Genomic DNA, 20,765 nt, shown 5'->3' on the forward strand with positions numbered 1-20,765 from the left:
GTTAGTACCTCTGTGTGTGTGGGGTTAGGGTTAGGTAGTACCTCTGTGTGTGGGGGGTTAGGGTTAGGTAGTACCTCTATGTGTGTGGGGTTAGGGTTATGGTTAGGTAGTACCTCTGTGTGTGTGGGGTTAGGGTTAGGTAGTTCCTCTATGTGTGTGGGGTTGGGGTAAGGGTTAGGGTTAGAAAGTACCTCTGTGTATGGGGTTATGGTTAGGGTTAGGTAGTACCTCTGTGTGTGGGGTTATGGTTAGGGTTAGGTAGTACCTCTGTGTGTGGGGTTATGGTTAGGGTTAGGTAGTACCTCTGTGTGTGTGGGGTTAGGGTTAGGGTTAGGAAGTACCTCTGTGTATGGGGTTATGGTTAGGGTTAGGTAGTACCTCTGCGTGTGTAGGGGGTTAGGGTTAGGTAGTACCTCTGTGTGCATGAGGTCTGGGGTGAGGACATGGATGTGTTAGTACACCAATAGTATGTGGACACCTGCTATTCAAACATCTCATTCCTAAATCTTAGGCATTAATATGGATTTGTTCCCCCCTCTGCTGCCAAGACAGCCTCCACTCTTCTGGGAAGGCTTTCCACTAGATGTTGGAATGTTGCTGCTATAACAGCCTCCACTCTTCTGGGAAGGCTTTCCACTAGATGTTGGAATGTTGCTGCTATAACAGCCTCCACTCTTCTGGGAAGGCTTTCCACTAGATGTTGGAACATCGCTGCCATAACAGCCTCCACTCTTCTGGGAAGGCTTTCCACTAGATGTTGGAACATCGCTGCTATAACAGCCTCCACTCTTCTGGGAAGGCTTTCCACTAGATGTTGGAACATTGCAACTATAACAGCCTCCACTCTTCTGGGAAGGCTTTCCACTAGATGTTGGAACATTGCTGCTATAACAGCCTCCACTCTTCTGGGAAGGCTCTCCACTAGATGTTGGAACATCGCTGTGGGGACTTGCTTCCATTCAGCCACAAGAGCATTAGTGAGGTCGGGGGCAGTGATGTTGGGTGATTAGGTCTGGCTCACAGTCGGCTTTCCCATTCATCCCAAAGGTGTTCGATGTGGTTGAGGTCAGGGCTCTGCAGGCCAGTCAAGTTCTTCCACACCGATCTTGACCAACTATTTCTGTATGGACCTCGCTTTGTGCACAGGGGTATTGTCATGCTGAAACAGGAAAGGGCCTTCCCCAAACTGTTGCCACAAAGTTGGAAGCACAGAATCGTATAGAATGTCATTGTATGCTGTAGCATTAAGATTTCCCTTCACTGGAACTAAGGGGCCTAGCCCGAACCATGAAAAACAGCCCCAAACCATTATTCCTACTCCACCAAACTTTACAGTTGGAACTATGCATTCAGGCAGGTAGTGTTCTCCTAGCCTCCGCCAAACCCAGATTCGTCCTTTGGACTGCCAGATGGTGAAGTGTGATTCATCATTCCAGAGAACGCATTTCCACTGCTCCAGAATCCAATGGCAGTGAGCTTAACACCACTCCAGCCGACAGGTGGCATTGCACATGGTGATCATAGGTTTGTGTGCGGCTGCTCATCCATGGAAACCCATTTCTTGAAGCTCCTGACGAACAGTTCTTGTGGTGATGTTGCTTCCAGAGGCAGTTTGGAACCCGGTAGTGAGTGTTACAACCGAGGCCAGACTATTTTTACGCGCTACGCACTTGAAAGTCACTGAGCTCTTCAGTAAGGCCATACTACTGCCAATGTTTGTCTATGGAGATTGCATGGCTGTGGGCTCGATTTTGTTACACCTGTCAGCAACAGGTGTGGCTGAAATAGCCTAATCCACTAATGTGAAGGGCTACTGCTGTATATATAGTGTATAGTACCTCTATCTGCGTGGGGTCTGTGGCGGGGACAGGGATGTGTTGCCCCATACAGGACGGTTCTCTGGGGGTGAAGATCTGTCCGTTCCCCTCCAGAACCAGCTCCTCCTGCAGGTTGACCCACAGGACGTGGCTGTACTTCCTCTTCTCATCCGTCAGGTGGGTCAACACAGCACCCGTCGCCTACAGAACACACAACCCGTTCAGTTCAGCTTCACAGACAAACGTACAGGATCAACTGGGGACGACTTCAAAAGTCATGTCTGCTAAAGAGAAAACGGATGAAACGAGCATTTTGGACGTTTGAGCAGATGTGATAGGCGCTACGGGCTTGGTGTCGAGCGTACCTCTGATGTAGGCTGTGACATGCCGTAGACAGGCATCTTGGGGACTCTTCTGAAGTTAGCCACCTTCATCTCCTTCACTGTGCTGAGTATGTCTGGAGACAGGTACTCATGAGCAACCTGCGCGCACACGCACACACACACACACACACACACACACACACACACACACACACACACACACACACACAGTAAGTCAATAAGATAATGAGTTAGATTTCCAGTGACTGTATTCATTACACAAGGCAAACAAACATGGACTGGGTTCCATGTTCTGCAGTGGGTCTGACTGAGTGTGATGTTCTGCAGTGGGTCTGACTGGGTTCCATGTTCTGCAGTGGGTCTGACTGAGTGTGATGTTCTGCAGTGGGTCTGACTGAGTGTGATGTTCTGCAGTGGGTCTGACTGGGTTCCATGTTCTGCAATGGGTCTGACTGGGTTCCATGTTCTGCAATGGGTCTGACTGAGTGTGATGTCCTGCAGTGGGTCTGACTGGGTTCCATGTCCTGCAGTGGGTCTGACTGGGTTCCATGTCCTGCAGTGGGTCTGACTGGGTTCCATGTTCTGCAGTGGGTCTGACTGAGTGTGATGTTCTGCAGTGGGTCTGACTGGGTTCCATGTCCTGCAGTGGGTCTGACTGGGTTCCATGTCCTGCAGTGGGTCTGACTGGGTTCCATGTCCTGCAGTGGGTCTGACTGGGTTCCATGTCCTGCAGTGGGTCTGACTGGGTTCCATGTTCTGCAGTGGGTCTGACTGAGTGTGATGTTCTGCAGTGGGTCTGACTGGGTTCCATGTTCTGCAGTGGGTCTGACTGAGTGTGATGTTCTGCAGTGGGTCTGACTGGGTTCCATGTCCTGCAGTGGGTCTGACTGGGTTCCATGTCCTGCAGTGGGTCTGACTGAGTGTGATGTTCTGCAGTGGGTCTGACTGGGTTCCATGTTCTGCAGTGGACCTGACTGGGTTCCATGTTCTGCAGTGGGTCTGACTGAGTGTGATGTTCTGCAGTGGGTCTGACTGAGTGTGATGTTCTGCAGTGGGTCTGACTGAGTGTGATGTTCTGCAGTGGGTCTGACTGGGTTCCATGTTCTGCAGTGGGTCTGACTGAGTGTGATGTCCTGCAGTGGACCTGACTGGGTTCCATGTTCTGCAGTGGGTCTGACTGAGTGTGATGTTCTGCAGTGGGTCTGACTGGGTTCCATGTCTGACTGAGTGTGATGTGGGTCTGACTGGGTTCCATGTCCTGCAGTGGGTCTGACTGGGTTCCATGTCCTGCAGTGGGTCTGACTGGGTTCCATGTCCTGCAGTGGGTCTGACTGGGTTCCATGTTCTGCAGTGGGTCTGACTGAGTGTGATGTTCTGCAGTGGGTCTGACTGGGTGTGATGTTCTGCAGTGGGTCTGACTGGGTTCCATGTTCTGCAATGGGTCTGACTGAGTGTGATGTTCTGCAATGGGTCTGACTGAGTGTGATGTTCTGCAGTGGGTCTGACTGGGTTCCATGTCCTGCAGTGGACCTGACTGGGTTCCATGTCCTGCAGTGGGTGTGACTGAGTGTGATGTTCTGCAATGGGTCTGACTGAGTGTGATGTTCTGCAGTGGGTCTGACTGGGTTCCATGTTCTGCAATGGGTCTGACTGGGTTCCATGTTCTGCAATGGGTCTGACTGAGTGTGATGTCCTGCAGTGGGTCTGACTGAGTGTGATGTTCTGCAGTGGGTCTGACTGAATTCCATGTCCTGCAGTGGGTCTGACTGGGTTCCATGTTCTGCAATGGGTCTGACTGAGTGTGATGTCCTGCAGTGGGTCTGACTGAGTGTGATGTTCTGCAGTGGGTCTGACTGGGTTCCATGTCCTGCAGTGGGTCTGACTGGGTTCCATGTCCTGCAGTGGGTCTGACTGAGTGTGATGTCATTTGGTGGGAGGTTCTCACCAGAACGCGGGCTCCCTTGGTGACGAGATCAGGCGGAGCGGAGAGTTCTGATAGGTCCATACAGGCCAGCAGGCGGTACACCCAGGGGTGAGCACACAGCCACTGGCTGAAGTTGGACGCAAAGCCAAGAGAAAACTGCAACACCACAGAACAGACATAAAGATTGAGATGTATTTAGTAAAAACAGGACATAAAGATTGAGATGTATTTGTTTGCCATGGTAAAAACAGGACATAAAGATTGAGATGTCTGTTTGCCATGGTAAAAACAGGACATAAAGATTGAGATGTCTGTTTGCCATGGTAAAAACAGGACATAAAGATTGAGATGTCTGTTTGCCATGGTAAAAACAGGACATAAAGATTGAGATGTCTGTTTGCCATGGTAAAAACAGGACATAAAGATTGAGATGTCTGTTTGCCATGGTAAAAACAGGACATAAAGATTGAGATGTCTGTTTGCCATGGTAAAAACAGGACATAAAGATTGAGATGTCTGTTTGCCATGGTAAAAACAGGACATAAAGATTGAGATGTATTTGGTAAAAACAGGACATAAAGATTGAGATGTCTGTTAGCCATGGTAAAAACAGGACATAAAGATTGAGATGTATTTGGTAAAAACAGGAAATAAAGATTGAGATGTCTGTTTGCCATGGTAAAAAACAGGAAATAAAGATTGAGATGTCTGTTTGCCATGGTAAAAACAGGACATAAAGATTGAGATGTCTGTTTGCCATGGTAAAAACAGGAAATAAAGATTGAGATGTCTGGTTGCCATGGTAAAAACAGGACATAAAGATTGAGATGTCTGTTTGCCATGGTAAAAACAGGACATAAAGATTGAAATGTATTTGGTAAAAACAGGAAATAAAGATTGAGATGTCTGTTTGCCATGGTAAAAACAGGAAATAAAGATTGAGATGTATTTGGTAAAAACAGGACATAAAGATTGAGATGTCTGGTTGCCATGGTAAAAACAGGACATAAAGATTGAGATGTCTGTTTGCCATGGTAAAAACAGGAAATAAAGATTGAGATGTATTTGGTAAAAACAGGACATAAAGATTGAGATGTCTGGTTGCCATGGTAAAAACAGGACATAAAGATTGAGATGTCTGGTTGCCATGGTAAAAACAGGACATAAAGATTGAGATGTATTTGGTAAAAACAGGACATAAAGATTGAGATGTCTGTTTGCCATGGTAAAAACAGGACATAAAGATTGAGATGTCTGGTTGCCATGGTAAAAACAGGACATAAAGATTGAGATGTCTGGTTGCCATGGTAAAAACAGGAAATAAAGATTGAGATGTCTGTTTGCCATGGTAAAAACAGGACATAAAGATTGAGATGTCTGTTTGCCATGGTAAAAACAGGAAATAAACATTGAGATGTCTGTTTGCCATGGTAAAAACAGGACATAAAGATTGAGATGTCTGTTTGCCATGGTAAAAACAGGACATAAAGATTGAGATGTATTTGGTAAAAACAGGAAATAAAGATTGAGATGTCTGTTTGCCATGGTAAAAACAGGACATAAAGATTGAGATGTCTGGTTGCCATGGTAAAAACAGGAAATAAAGATTGAGATGTCTGTTTGCCATGGTAAAAACAGGACATAAAGATTGAGATGTATTTGGTAAAAACAGGACATAAAGATTGAGATGTCTGGTTGCCATGGTAAAAACAGGACATAAAGATTGAGATGTATTTGGTAAAAACAGGACATAAAGATTGAGATGTATTTGGTAAAAACAGGAAATAAAGATTGAGATGTCTGTTTGCCATGGTAAAAACAGGACATAAAGATTGAGATGTCTGTTTGCCATGGTAAAAACAGGACATAAAGATTGAGATGTCTGTTTGCCATGGTAAAAACAGGACATAAAGATTGAGATGTATTTGGTAAAAACAGGAAATAAAGATTGAGATGTCTGTTTGTCATGGTAAAAACAGGAAATAAAGATTGAGATGTCTGTTTGCCATGGTAAAAACAGGACATAAAGATTGAGATGTATTTGGTAAAAACAGGACATAAAGATTGAGATGTATTTGGTAAAAACAGGAAATAAAGATTGAGATGTCTGTTTGCCATGGTAACAACAGGAAATAAAGATTGAGATGTCTGTTTGCCATGGTAAAAACAGGACATAAAGATTGAGATGTCTGGTTGCCATGGTAAAAACAGGAAATAAAGATTGAGATGTCTGTTTGCCATGGTAAAAACAGGAAATAAAGATTGAGATGTCTGTTTGCCATGGTAAAAACAGGAAATAAAGATTGAGATGTCTGTTTGCCATGGTAAAAACAGGACATAAAGATTGAGATGTATTTGGTAAAAACAGGACATAAAGATTGAGATGTATTTGGTAAAAACAGGACATAAAGATTGAGATGTATGTTTGCCATGGTAACAACAGGAAATAAAGATTGAGATGTCTGTTTGCCATGGTAAAAACAGGACATAAAGATTGAGATGTATTTGGTAAAAACAGGACATAAAGATTGAGATGTCTGTTTGCCATGGTAAAAACAGGACATAAAGATTGAGATGTCTGGTTGCCATGGTAAAAAACAGGAAATAAAGATTGAGATGTCTGGTTGCCATGGTAAAAAACAGGAAATAAAGATTGAGATGTCTGTTTGCCATGGTAAAAACAGGACATAAAGATTGAGATGTCTGTTTGCCATGGTAAAAACAGGACATAAAGATTGAGATGTATTTGGTAAAAACAGGACATAAAGATTGAGATGTCTGTTTGCCATGGTAAAAACAGGACATAAAGATTGAGATGTCTGTTTGCCATGGTAAAAACAGGACATAAAGATTGAGATGTATTTGGTAAAAACAGGAAATAAAGATTGAGATGTCTGTTTGCCATGGTAAAAAACAGGAAATAAAGATTGAGATGTCTGTTTGCCATGGTAAAAACAGGACATAAAGATTGAGATGTCTGTTTGCCATGGTAAAAACAGGAAATAAAGATTGAGATGTCTGGTTGCCATGGTAAAAACAGGACATGAAGATTAAGATGTCCGTTTGCCATGGTAAAAACAGGAAATAAAGATTGAGATGTCTGTTTGCCATGGTAAAAACAGGACATAAAGATTGAGATGTATTTGGTAAAAACAGGACATAAAGATTGAGATGTCTGTTTGCCATGGTAAAAACAGGACATAAAGATTGAGATGTCTGTTTGCCATGGTAAAAACAGGACATAAAGATTGAGATGTATTTGGTAAAAACAGGAAATAAAGATTGAGATGTCTGTTTGCCATGGTAAAAAACAGGAAATAAAGATTGAGATGTCTGTTTGCCATGGTAAAAACAGGACATAAAGATTGAGATGTCTGTTTGCCATGGTAAAAACAGGAAATAAAGATTGAGATGTCTGGTTGCCATGGTAAAAACAGGACATGAAGATTAAGATGTCCGTTTGCCATGGTAAAAACAGGAAATAAAGATTGAGATGTCTGTTTGCCATGGTAAAAACAGGAAATAAAGATTGAGATGTATTTGGTAAAAACAGGACATAAAGATTGAGATGTCTGTTTGCCATGGTAAAAACAGGACATAAAGATTGAGATGTCTGGTTGCCATGGTAAAAACAGGACATAAAGATGGAGATGTATTTGGTAAAAACAGGACATAAAGATTGAGATGTCTGTTTGCCATGGTAAAAACAGGAAATAAAGATTGAGATGTCTGTTTGCCATGGTAAAAACAGGACATAAAGATTGAGATGTCTGTTTGCCATGGTAAAAACAGGACATAAAGATTGAGATGTCTGGTTGCCATGGTAAAAACAGGACATAAAGATTGAGATGTATTTGGTAAAAACAGGACATAAAGATTGAGATGTCTGTTTGCCATGGTAAAAACAGGACATAAAGATGGAGATGTCTGTTAGCCATGGTAAAAACAGGACATAAAGATTGAGATGTATTTGGTAAAAACAGGAAATAAAGATTGAGATGTATTTGGTAAAAACAGGACACTTGTCATCTCAAAGCACAAACAATGACAGACAGAAAACCAGCTCAGTCAATGCTAAATAACATTGGCCTGTATGTATGTGTGAAAGATAATACTCGCTTGTAAAAAGTAGTGCACTATAAAGGGAATAGGGAACCATTTGGGACAACGCCATACCTGTTCATGGAGGTACGCGTTGAACACAATCAGGTAGAAATAACGTTCCAGGCTCTGGATGGCTCTGTGGAGAAAGTAGTCTTTGGTCGTGCTTCCCTAGAAGAGACAGACATCAAGGAGTCAGACAGTAGTCTTTGGTCGTGCTTCCCTAGAAGAGACAGACATCAAGGAGTCAGACAGTAGTCTTATAGCTCCCTAGAAGAGACAGACATCAAGGAGTCAGACAGTAGTCTTATAGCTCCCTAGAAGAGACTGACATCAAGGAGTCAGACAGTAGTCTTATAGCTCCCTAGAAGAGACTGACATCAAGGAGTCAGACAGTAGTCTTATAGCTCCCTAGAAGAGACTGATATCAAGGAGTCAGACAGTAGTCTTATAGCTCCCTAGAAGAGACTGACATCAAGGAGTCAGACAGTAGTCTTTGGTCGTGCTTCCCTAGGAGAGACAGACATCAAGGAGTCAGACAGTAGTCTTTGGTCGTGCTTCCCTAGAAGAGACAGACATCAAGGATTCAGACAGTAGTCTTTGGTCGTGCTTCCCTAGAAGAGACAGACATCAAGGAGTCAGACAGTAGTCTTTGGTCGTGCTTCCCTAGAAGAGACAGACATCAAGGAGTCAGACAGTAGTCTTATAGCTCCCTAGAAGAGACAGACATCAAGGAGTCAGACAGTAGTCTTATAGCTCCCTAGAAGAGACAGACATCAAGGAGTCAGCTCCCAGCTGTGCCCTGGACACCATTTGTGAATTGATCGCCCCCCATCTAGCTTCAGAGTTTGTTCTGTTAGGTGACCTAAACTGGGATATGCTTAACACCCCGGCAGTCCTACAATGTAAGCTAGATGCCCTCAATCTCACTCAAATCATCAAGGAACCCACCAGGTACAACCCTAACTCTGTAAACAAGGGCACCCTCATAGACGTCATCCTGACCAACTGGCCCTCCAAATACACCTCCGCTGTCTTCAACCAGGATCTCAGCGATCATTGCCTCATTGCCTGTATCCGCCACGGAGCCGCAGTCAAACGACCACCCCTCATCACTGTCAAACGCTCCCTAAAACACTTCTGTGAGCAGGCCTTTCTAATCGACCTGGCCCGGGTATCCTGGAAGGACATTGACCTCATCCCGTCAGTTGAGGATGCCTGGTCATTCTTTAAAAGTAACTTCCTCACCATTTTAGATAAGCATGCTCCGTTCAAAAAATGCAGAACCAAGAACAGATACAGCCCTTGGTTCACTCCAGACCTGACTGCCCTCGACCAGCACAAAAACATCCTGTGGCGGACTGCAATAGCATCGAATAGCCCCGTGATATGCAACTGTTCAGGAAGTCAGGAACCAATACACGCAGTCAGTCAGGAAAGCTAAGGCCAGCTTCTTCAGGCAGAAGTTTGCATCCTGTAGCTCCAACTCCAAAAAGTTCTGGGACACTGTGAAGTCCATGGAGAACAAGAGTACCTCCTCCCAGCTGCCCACTGCACTGAGGCTAGGTAACACGGTCTCCACCGATAAATCCACGATTATCGAAAGCTTCAATAAGCACTTCTCAACGGCTGGCCATGCCTTCCGCCTGGCTACTCCAACCTCGGCCAACAGCTCCGCCCCCCGCAGCTCCTCGCCCAAGCCTCTCCAGGTTCTCCTTTACCCAAATCCAGATAGCAGATGTTCTGAAAGAGCTGCAAAACCTAGACCCGTACAAATCAGCTGGGCTTGACAATCTGGACCCTCTATTTCTGAAACTATCTGCCGCCATTGTCGCAACCCCTATTACCAGCCTGTTCAACCTCTCTTTCATATCGTCTGAGATCCCCAAGGATTGAAAGCTGCCGCAGTCATCCCCCTCTTCAAAGGGGAGACACCCTGGACCCAAACTGCTATAGACCTATATCCATCCTGCCCTGCCTATCTAAGGTCTTCGAAAGCCAAGTCAACAAACAGGTCACTGACCATCTCGAATCCCACCGTACCTTCTCCGCTGTGCAATCTGGTTTCCGAGCCGGTCACGGGTGCACCTCTGCCACGCTCAAGGTACTAAACGATATCATAACCGCCATCGATAAAAGACAGTACTGTGCAGCCGTCTTCATCGACCTCGCCAAGGCTTTCGACTCTGTCAATCACCATATTCTTATCGGCAGACTCAATAGCCTCGGTTTCTCGGATGACTGCCTTGCCTGGTTCACCAATTACTTTGCAGACAGAGTTCAGTGTGTCAAATCGGAGGGCATGCTGTCCGGTCCTCTGGCAGTCTCTATGGGGTGCCACAGGGTTCAATTCTCGGGCCGACTCTTTTCTCTGTATATATCAATGATGTTGCTCTTGCTGCGGGCGATTCCCTGATCCACCTCTACGCAGACGACACCATTCTATATACTTTCGGCCCGTCATTGGACACTGTGCTATCTAACCTCAAACGAGCTTCAATGCCATACAGCACTCCTTCCGTGGCCTCCAACTGCTCTTAAACGCGAGTAAAACCAAATGCATGCTTTTCAACCGATCGCTGCCTGCACCCGCATGCCCGACTAGCATCACCACCCTGGATGGTTCCGACCTTGAATATGTGGACATCTATAAGTACCTAGGTGTCTGGCTAGACTGCAAACTCTCCTTCCAGACTCACATCAAACATCTCCAATCGAAAATCAAATCAAGAGTCGGCTTTCTATTCCGCAACAAAGCCTCCTTCACTCACGCCGCCAAGCTTACCCTAGTAAAACTGACTATCCTACCGATCCTCGATTTCGGCGATGTCATCTACAAAATGGCTTCCAACACTCTACTCAGCAAACTGGATGCAGTCTATCATAGTGCCATCCGTTTTGTCACCAAAGCACCTTATACCACCCACCACTGCGACTTGTATGCTCTAGTCGGCTGGCCCTCGCTACATATTCGTCGCCAGACCCACTGGCTCCAGGTCATCTACAAGTCCATGCTAGGTAAAGCTCCGCCTTATCTCAGTTCACTGGTCACGATGGCAACACCCATCCGTAGCACACGCTCCAGCAGGTGTATCTCACTGATCATCCCTAAAGCCAACACCTCATTTGGCCGCCTCTCGTTCCAGTACTCTGCTGCCTGTGACTGGAATGAACTGCAAAAATCGCTGAAGTTGGAGACTTTTATCTCCCTCACCAACTTCAAACATCAGCTATCCGAGCAGCTAACCGATCGCTGCAGCTGTACATAGTCTATTGGTAAATAGCCCACCCATTTTCACCTACCTCATCCCCATACTGTTTTTATACTGTTTTTTTATTTTATTTATTTATTTACCTTTCTGCTCTTTTGCACACCAATATCTCTACCTGTACATGACCATCTGATCATTTATCACCCCAGTGTTAATCTGCAAAATTGTATTATTCGCCTACCTCATGCCTTTTGCACACATTGTATATAGACTGCCCATTTTTTTTCCTACTGTGTTATTGACTTGTTAATTGCTTACTCCATGTGTAACTCTGTGTTGTCTGTTCACACTGCTATGCTTTATCTTGGCCAGGTCGCAGTTGCAAATGAGAACTTGTTCTCAACTAGCCTACCTGGTTAAATAAAGGTGTTCTCAACTAGCCTACCTGGTTAAATAAAGGTGTTCTCAACTAGCCTACCTGGTTAAATAAAGGTGTTCTCAACTAGCCTACCTGGTTAAATAAAGGTGAAATAAATATTTTTTTTTTTAAAAAGACAGTAGTCTTTGGTCGTGCTTCCCTAGAAGAGACAGACATCAAGGAGTCAGACAGTAGTCTTATAGCTCCCTAGAAGAGACAGACAACAAGGAGTCAGACAGTAGTCTTATAGCTCCCTAGAAGAGACAGACATCAAGGAGTCAGACAGTAGTCTTATAGCTCCCTAGAAGAGACAGACAACAAGGAGTCAGACAGTAGTCTTATATCTCCCTAGAAGAGACAGACATCAAGGAGTCAGACAGTAGTCTTTGGTCGTGCTTCCCTAGAAGAGACAGACATCAAGGAGTCAGACAGTAGTCTTTGGTCATTCTTCCCTAGAAGAGACCGACATCAAGGAGTCAGACAGTAGTCTTTGGTCGTGCTTCCCTAGGAGACAGACATCAAGGAGTCAGACAGTAGTCTTTGGTCATTCTTCCCTAGAAGAGACAGACATCAAGGAGTCAGACAGTAGTCTTTGGTCGTGCTTCCCTAGAAGAGACAGACATCAAGGAGTCAGACAGTAGTCATTGGTCTTGCTTCCCTAGAAGAGACAGACATCAATGAGTCAGACAGTAGTCTTTGGTCTTGCTTCCCTAGAAGAGACAGACATCAATGAGTCAGACAGTAGTCTTTGGTCGTGCTTCCCTAGAAGAGACAGACATCAAGGAGTCAGACAGTAGTCTTTGGTCGTGCTTCCCTAGAAGAGACTGACATCAATGAGTCAGACAGTAGTCTTATAGCTCCCTAGAAGAGACAGACATCAAGGAGTCAGACAGTAGTCTTATAGCTCCCTAGAAGAGACAGACATCAAGGAGTCAGACAGTAGTCTGGTACGGCCCCCTAGGAGAGACAGACATCAAGGAGTCAGACAGTAGTCTTTGGTTGTGCTTCCCTAGAAGAGACAGACATCAAGGAGTCAGACAGTAGTCTTTGGTCGTGCTTCCCTAGAAGAGACAGACATCAAGGAGTCAGACAGTAGTCTTTGGTCGTGATTCCCTAGAAGAGACAGACATCAAGGAGTCAGACAGTAGTCTTTGGTCGTGCTTCCCTAGAAGAGACTGACATCAAGGAGTCAGACAGTAGTCTTTGGTCATGCTTCCCTAGAAGAAACAGACATCAAGGAGTCAGACAGTAGTCTTTGGTCGTGCTTCCCTAGAAGAGACTGACATCAAGGAGTCAGACAGTAGTCTTTGGTCGTGCTTCCCTAGAAGAGACAGACATCAAGGAGTCAGACAGTAGTCTTATAGTTCCCTAGAAGAGACAGACATCAAGGAGTCAGACAGTAGTCTTATAGTTCCCTAGGAGAGACAGACATCAAGGAGTCAGGCAGTAGTCTTATAGCTCCCTAGAAGAGACTGACATCAAGGAGTCAGACAGTAGTCTGGTATGGCCCCCTAGAAGAGACAGACATCAAGGAGTCAGACAGTAGTCTTTGGTCGTGCTTCCCAAGGAGAGACAGACATCAAGGAGTCAGACAGTAGTCATTGGTCTTGCTTCCCTAGAAGAGACAGACATCAATGAGTCAGACAGTAGTCTTTGGTCTTGCTTCCCTAGAAGAGACAGACATCAATGAGTCAGACAGTAGTCTTTGGTCGTGCTTCCCTAGAAGAGACAGACATCAAGGAGTCAGACAGTAGTCATTGGTCTTGCTTCCCTAGAAGAGACAGACATCAATGAGTCAGACAGTAGTCTTTGGTCGTGCTTCCCTAGAAGAGACAGACATCAAGGAGTCAGACAGTAGTCTTTGGTCGTGCTTCCCTAGAAGAGACTGACATCAAGGAGTCAGACCGTAGTCTTATAGCTCCCTAGAAGAGACTGACATCAAGGAGTCAGACAGTAGTCTTTGGTCGTGCTTCCCTAGGAGAGACAGACATCAAGGAGTCAGACAGTAGTCTTTGGTCGTGCTTCCCTAGAAGAGACAGACATCAAGGAGTCAGACAGTAGTCTTTGGTCGTGCTTCCCTAGGAGACAGACATCAAGGAGTCAGACAGTAGTCTTATAGCTCCCTAGAAGAGACAGACATCAAGGAGTCAGACAGTAGTCTTATAGCTCCCTAGAAGAGACAGACATCAAGGAGTCAGACAGTAGTCTTATAGCTCCCTAGAAGAGACAGACATCAAGGAGTCAGACAGTAGTCTGGTACGGCCCCCTAGGAGAGACAGACATCAAGGAGTCAGACAGTAGTCTTTGGTTGTGCTTCCCTAGAAGAGACAGACATCAAGGAGTCAGACAGTAGTCTTTGGTCGTGATTCCCTAGAAGAGACAGACATCAAGGAGTCAGACAGTAGTCTTTGGTCGTGCTTCCCTAGAAGAGACAGACATCAAGGAGTCAGACAGTAGTCTTATAGTTCCCTAGAAGAGACAGACATCAAGGAGTCAGACAGTAGTCTTATAGTTCCCTAGGAGAGACAGACATCAAGGAGTCAGGCAGTAGTCTTATAGCTCCCTACAAGAGACTGACATCAAGGAGTCAGACAGTAGTCTTATAGCTCCCTAGAAGAGACTGACATCAAGGAGTCAGACAGTAGTCTGGTATGGCCCCCTAGAAGAGACAGACATCAAGGAGTCAGACAGTAGTCTTTGGTCGTGCTTCCCAAGGAGAGACAGACATCAAGGAGTCAGACAGTAGTCATTGGTCTTGCTTCCCTAGAAGAGACAGACATCAATGAGTCAGACAGTAGTCTTTGGTCTTGCCTCCCTAGAAGAGACAGACATCAATGAGTCAGACAGTAGTCTTTGGTCGTGCTTCCCTAGAAGAGACAGACATCAAGGAGTCAGACAGTAGTCATTGGTCTTGCTTCCCTAGAAGAGACAGACATCAATGAGTCAGACAGTAGTCTTTGGTCTTGCTTCCCTAGAAGAGACAGACATCAATGAGTCAGACAGTAGTCTTTGGTCGTGCTTCCCTAGAAGAGACAGACATCAAGGAGTCAGACAGTAGTCTTTGGTCGTGCTTCCCTAGAAGAGACTGACATCAATGAGTCAGACAGTAGTCTTATAGCTCCCTAGAAGAGACTGACATCAAGGAGTCAGACAGTAGTCTTATAGCTCCCTAGAAGAGACTGACATCAAGGAGTCAGACAGTAGTCTTATAGCTCCCTAGAAGAGACTGACATCAAGGAGTCAGACAGTAGTCTTTGGTCGTGCTTCCCTAGAAGAGACAGACATCAAGGAGTCAGACAGTAGTCTTATAGCTCCCTAGAAGAGACAGACATCAAGGAGTCAGACAGTAGTCTTATAGCTCCCTAGAAGAGACAGACATCAAGGAGTCAGACAGTAGTCTTATAGCTCCCTAGAAGATACAGACATCAAGGAGTCAGACAGTAGTCTGGTACGGCCCCCTAGGAGAGACAGACATCAAGGAGTCAGACAGTAGTCTGGTACGGCCCCCTAGAAGAGACAGACATCAAGGAGTCAGACAGTAGTCTTTGGTCGTGCTTCCCTAGAAGAGACAGACATCAAGGAGTCAGACAGTAGTCTTATAGTTCCCTAGAAGAGACAGATCAAGGAGTCAGACAGTAGTCTTATAGTTCCCTAGGAGAGACTGACATCAAGGAGTCAGACAGTAATCTTATAGCTCCCTGGAAGAGACTGACATCAAGGAGTCAGACAGTAGTCTTATAGCTCCCTAGAAGAGACTGACATCAAGGAGTCAGACAGTAATCTTATAGCTCCCTGGAAGAGACTGACATCAAGGAGTCAGACAGTAGTCTGGTATGGCCCCCTAGAAGAGACAGACATCAAGGAGTCAGACAGTAGTCTTTGGTCGTGCTTCCCTAGGAGAGACAGACATCAAGGAGTCAGACAGTAGTCTTTGGTTGTGCTTCACTAGAAGAGACCAACATCAAGGAGTCAGACAGTAGTCTTATAGCTCCCTAGAAGAGACTGACATCAAGGAGTCAGACAGTAGTCTTATAGCTCCCTAGAAGAGACTGACATCAAGGAGTCAGACAGTAGTCTGGTATGGCCCCCTAGAAGAGACAGACATCAAGGAGTCAGACAGTAGTCTTTGGTCGTGCTTCCCTAGGAGAGACAGACATCAAGGAGTCAGACAGTAGTCTTTGGTCGTGCTTCCCTAGAAGAGACTGACATCAAGGAGTCAGACAGTAGTCTTATAGCTCCCTAGAATCATAACATACTAGCTAAGCACATCAGCATCATATTACTGTATCAGCATCATCACAGAGTACTGATAAAGTTTTGCTCTATCTGAAACATAAACCCACCTGAATTTGATAATCATCTCCGATCGCTTCAAGCTTCTTCTTATTTTCATACATCGCTTCTTTTATGTTGTGCATTTCTGAACACAGAGCGATCGCTTGGTCAACCTGAAGAACCAAAGGGACAGTCAATGATTTAGACGCTGGGGAAACTATCACAATGTATCTAAACGAGTTAACACATTTCAGCATCACTCACCTCTTCCATGACCTGTTGGCCTTCGGGTAGTCTGTTGATGAGGGTCTGAATGACTTGGAACAGGGGCTTGGCTTCTGCCTCTTCCGCTCTGAAAAACAATAACAAACCGGACAGGCGGCCATCTTTAAAACGCTTCATTACAGATCAACTACATCACCAGTGGTTTATTATGACACTGATCAACCCATCATTTGATTGAAATATAGGCCTGCCCAGTGGGCAGATCTGGTTATACTGATGTAATAATGATGTTAACTCAAGCAGAAAAACAGTTTGCAAACAGAAAACATCATTAACAAGTCACGAGACAAATGTTGCCCTCTGGGTATAATCTGGATCAATTTCATAGTGATTGTTCTTAATTGTCTGGTAAAATAAAGGTAAACAATGTCTTATATGCAATGACAGCCTGGCAATACACTACATACACCAAAAGTATGTGGGACACCCCTTCAAATGAGTGAATTCGGCTAGTTCAGCCACACCCATTGCTGACAGGTGTACAGTCATGGACAAAAGTTTTAAGAATGACACAAATATTAATTTTCACAAAGTCTGCTGCCTCAGTTTGTATGATGGCAATTTGCATATACTCCAGAATGTTATGAAGAGTGATCAGATGAATTGCAAAGTCCCTCTTTGCCATGCAAATGAACTGAATCCCCAAAAAACATTTCCATTGCATTTCAGCCCTGCCACAAAATGACCAGCTGACATCATGTCAGTGATTCTCTCGTTAACACAGGTGTGAGTGTTGACGAGGACAAGGCTGGAGATCACTCTGTCATGCTGATTGAGTTCAAATAACAGACTGGAAGCTTCAAAAGGAGGGTGGTGCTTGGAATCATTGTTCTTCCTCTGTCAACCATGGTTACCTGCAAGGAAACACGTGCCGTCATCATTGCTTTGCACAAAAAGGGCTTCACAGGCAAGGATATTGCTGCCAGTAAGATTGCACCTAAATCAACCATTTATTGGATCATCAAGAATTTCAAGGAGAGCAGTTCAATTGTTGTGAAGAAGGCTTCAGGGCACCCAAGAAAGTTCAGCAAGCGCCAGGACCATCTCCTAAAGTTGATTCAGCTGCGGGATCGGAGCACCACCAGTACAGAGCTTGCTTAGGAATGGCAGCAAGCAGGTGTGAGTGCATCTGCACACACAGTGAGGCAAAGACTTTTGGAGGATGGCCTGGTGTCAAGAAGGGCAGCAAAGAAGCCACTTCTCTCCAGGAAAAACATCAGGGACAGACTGATATTCTGCAAAAGGTACAGGGATTGGACTGCTGAGGACTGGGGTAGTCATTATCTCTGATGAATCCCCTTTCCGAATGTTTGGGGCATCCTGAAAAAAGCTTGCTGGAGAAGACAAGGTGAGCGCTACCATCAGTCCTGTGCCAACAGTAAAGCAACCTGAGACCATTCATGTGTGGGGTTGCTTCTCAGCCAAGGGAGTGGGCTCACTCACAATTTTGCCTAAGAACACAGCCATGAATAAAGTATGGTACCAGCACATCTTCAGAGAGCAAATACTCCCAACCATCCAGGAACAGTTTGGTGATGAACAATGCCTTTTCCAGCATGATGGAGCACCTTGCCATAAGGCAAAAGTGATAACTAAGTGGCTTGGGGAACAAAACATCAATATTTTGGGTCTATGGCCACCTTTCCAACAAGTCAGTTTGTCAAATCTCTTCCCTGCTAGAGTTGCCCCGGTCAACTGTAAGTGCTGTTATTGTGAAGTGGAAACGTCTAGGAGCAACAACGGCTCAGCCGCAAAGTGGTAGGCCACACAAGCTCAGAGAACAGGACCAGCTGGAGTGGTGTAAAGCTCGCCGCCATTGCATTTTGGAGCGGGGGAAACGCGTTCTCTGGAGTGATGAATCACGCTTCATCAGCTGGCAGTCCAACGGAGATATCTGTGTTTGGCGGATGCCAAGAGAACACTACCTGCCCGAATGCATAGGGCCAACTGTAAAGTTTGGAGGAGGAGGAATAATGGTTTGGGGCTGTTTTTCATGGTTTCGGGCCCCTTCGTTCCAGTGAAGGGAAATCTTCATGCTAGACGATTCTGTGCACAAAGCGAGGTCCATGTAGAAATTGTTTCTTGAGATCAGTGTGGAAGAACTTGACTGGCCTGCACAGAGCCCTGACCTTAACCCCATCGAACACCTTTGGGATGAATTGAAATGCCGACTGCGAGCCAGACCTAGTCACCCAACATCAGTGTCAGACCTCACTAATGTGATTGTGGCTGAATGAAAGCAAGTCCCCGCAGCAACATTCTAACATCTAGTGGAAAGCCTTCCCAGAAGAGTGGAGGCTGTTATAGCAGCAATGTTTCAACATCTAGTGGAAAGCCTTCCCAGTAGAGTGGAGGCTGTTATAGCAGCAAACGGGGGACCAATTCCATATTAATGCCTATGATTTTAGAATGAGATGTTTGACGAGCAGGTGTCCACATACTGTTGGCCATGTAGTGTATCTCTAGGAAAGGGTACAGTTTGGTTGCAGAGGTTGAGTCCTGTCTTACTGTGGTGGTTCCTGGGTTGTCTTCAGGTGGTTGAGGACCAGGGTCCCCAGGATCATGGCTAGATTGGTCCGCCCAACCCCCACCTGACAGCTGAACAACAGGGCAGGCAGAGGCCTGGAAACATCCCTTCTCAAAGACAGGTTGGGGCTCTCCTGAAAACACGCAACACAAATACAAGGGATTAGAAAACATACCACATACAAATGAAAAAGTTGCACTTTAAATCTCTCCTAACTTTATTTGACCAACTCATCTGGAGTTTCTAGCTGTCCTGGAAACCAACACACACAATTTGAAAAGGAATTGGGAGTGTCTGTCTGTTGCTGGTCTCTAGTCTACCACCTGACCAAACTATTGGAGGATTCCCATTTGTCAGAAAGAAAAAGACTGGCCGACCAGCTGCTATTATCACCAAAACTATTAATAAAACCACTGTTTGTTTAGCAGTCTAGTGCAGCTGCTACCAGAAATGGGACGTACATTTGGCGCCATGTGATTAAGATTGTTTTTGAACTGAAGCTCCCCACCCCAAGCCTGAGCCAGTCTGTGTTACCATGCCAACTCATTGTCACTCATTGCCATGCCAGGGTTTGATGATGAAAGCAATCAAGTTGACAAGAGCACAAGCAGATCTGGGACCCCCCCGCCCCTTTCAACCACTGAAACAGGAAGTGTGAAGAAATGTATCAGGAAGCTATCACAGACCTAGCAAACACTGTAGAGCTGCAGGCAGGCAGCCAGGCAGACACTCAGCAGTCAGACACTCAGCAGTCAGACACTCAGCAGTCAGACACTCAGCAGTCAGACACTCAGCAGTCAGACACTCAGCAGTCAGACACTCAGCAGTCAGACAGAGATGAAACAGAGCAGAGCAGCAGCAGGAATTAACACTCTGTCCCAAATACCAACCTATTCCCTAACTACTGCACTACGTTTGACCACTGGAAATAACCACTTTCCAACCACAGAGAACTGGACAGTCTGCCTGCCACTAGAGAAATAGTCACTCCAAAAAAGACTAGAAAGAAAGAAAGAAAGAAAGAAAGAAAGAAAGAAAGAAGAGCACATCCTGTACAGATGAAGGTGTGAAGTTAGATGTGAGGCTTAATGTCATATTCAGAATAACTATTATGGTTATTGGTGATGGATGGGGCACAGCAATGCACAGTGTGAGAGTGGGGTCAAACCTCCCATCTTCTGTCTCAGAACCTGTCTGAGAATCTCCAGGTGTTCTAGAATGTTCCACTCATGAATATATTTAATGTCTCCTGTAAACACATCAGGGTAAGTACAGAACATCCTGTCCAGGTGCAGCCCTGCCGGATCACTGCTGTTAGATCAGAGCCTGTAAGGACCTGGGTACAGGAAGTACAGATAATCCTCAGGATGTTTCTAGCAGATGAAAGAAGGCGGGGCCATCGCGCTCAACCACCACTTAAGGACAGGATATAAAAGGTGATCGGATGGTGCATCAAATCAACAATGAAAATGAAAATGAAATGAATGAAAAAGGAGGCAGGTTCACATACGAGGTAGACACACTCCAAACTGGAAGAGGAAGATATACGAGTGTGACTACTTTAAGACAAATACAAGAGGATTTACCCCGAGACCACTAAGAACCTCCTCACCCCGAGAACACTAAGGACCTCCTCACCCCGAGAACACTAAGGACCTCCTCACCCCGAGAACACTAAGGACCTCCTCACCCCGAGAACACTAAGGACCTCCTCACCCCGAGAACACTAAGGACCTCCTCACCCCGAGAACACTAAGGACCTCCTCACCCAGAGAACACTAACGACCTCCTCACCCAGAGAACACTAAGGACCTCCTCACCCAGAGAACACTAAGGACCTCCTCACCCAGAGAACACTAAGG

The 20,765-nt window shown here is 45.4% G+C and overlaps 1 protein-coding gene across 3 annotated transcripts in view; it reads right to left on the bottom strand.

Annotated features, from left to right (window-relative positions):
* pald1a (phosphatase domain containing paladin 1a) overlaps positions 1-20,765 on the bottom strand; it is a 174,798-nt gene that overhangs the window by 83,716 nt on the left and 70,317 nt on the right. For all 3 annotated transcript variants that reach the window (XM_065022967.1, XM_065022966.1, XM_065022965.1), the window contains 7 exons: positions 18,885-19,036; positions 16,356-16,443; positions 16,160-16,264; positions 8,262-8,357; positions 4,107-4,241; positions 2,183-2,299; positions 1,839-2,018 (listed from right to left, as the gene is read on the bottom strand). In XM_065022967.1, coding sequence (XP_064879039.1) covers positions 1,839-2,018; positions 2,183-2,299; positions 4,107-4,241; positions 8,262-8,357; positions 16,160-16,264; positions 16,356-16,443; positions 18,885-19,036 — 873 coding nt within the window. The remainder of the gene's footprint in view (positions 1-1,838; positions 2,019-2,182; positions 2,300-4,106; positions 4,242-8,261; positions 8,358-16,159; positions 16,265-16,355; positions 16,444-18,884; positions 19,037-20,765) is intronic.

The sequence above is a fragment of the Oncorhynchus nerka genome, linkage group LG10 (assembly GCF_034236695.1).
Source record: "Oncorhynchus nerka isolate Pitt River linkage group LG10, Oner_Uvic_2.0, whole genome shotgun sequence".
NCBI classification, from domain to species: domain Eukaryota; kingdom Metazoa; phylum Chordata; class Actinopteri; order Salmoniformes; family Salmonidae; genus Oncorhynchus; species Oncorhynchus nerka.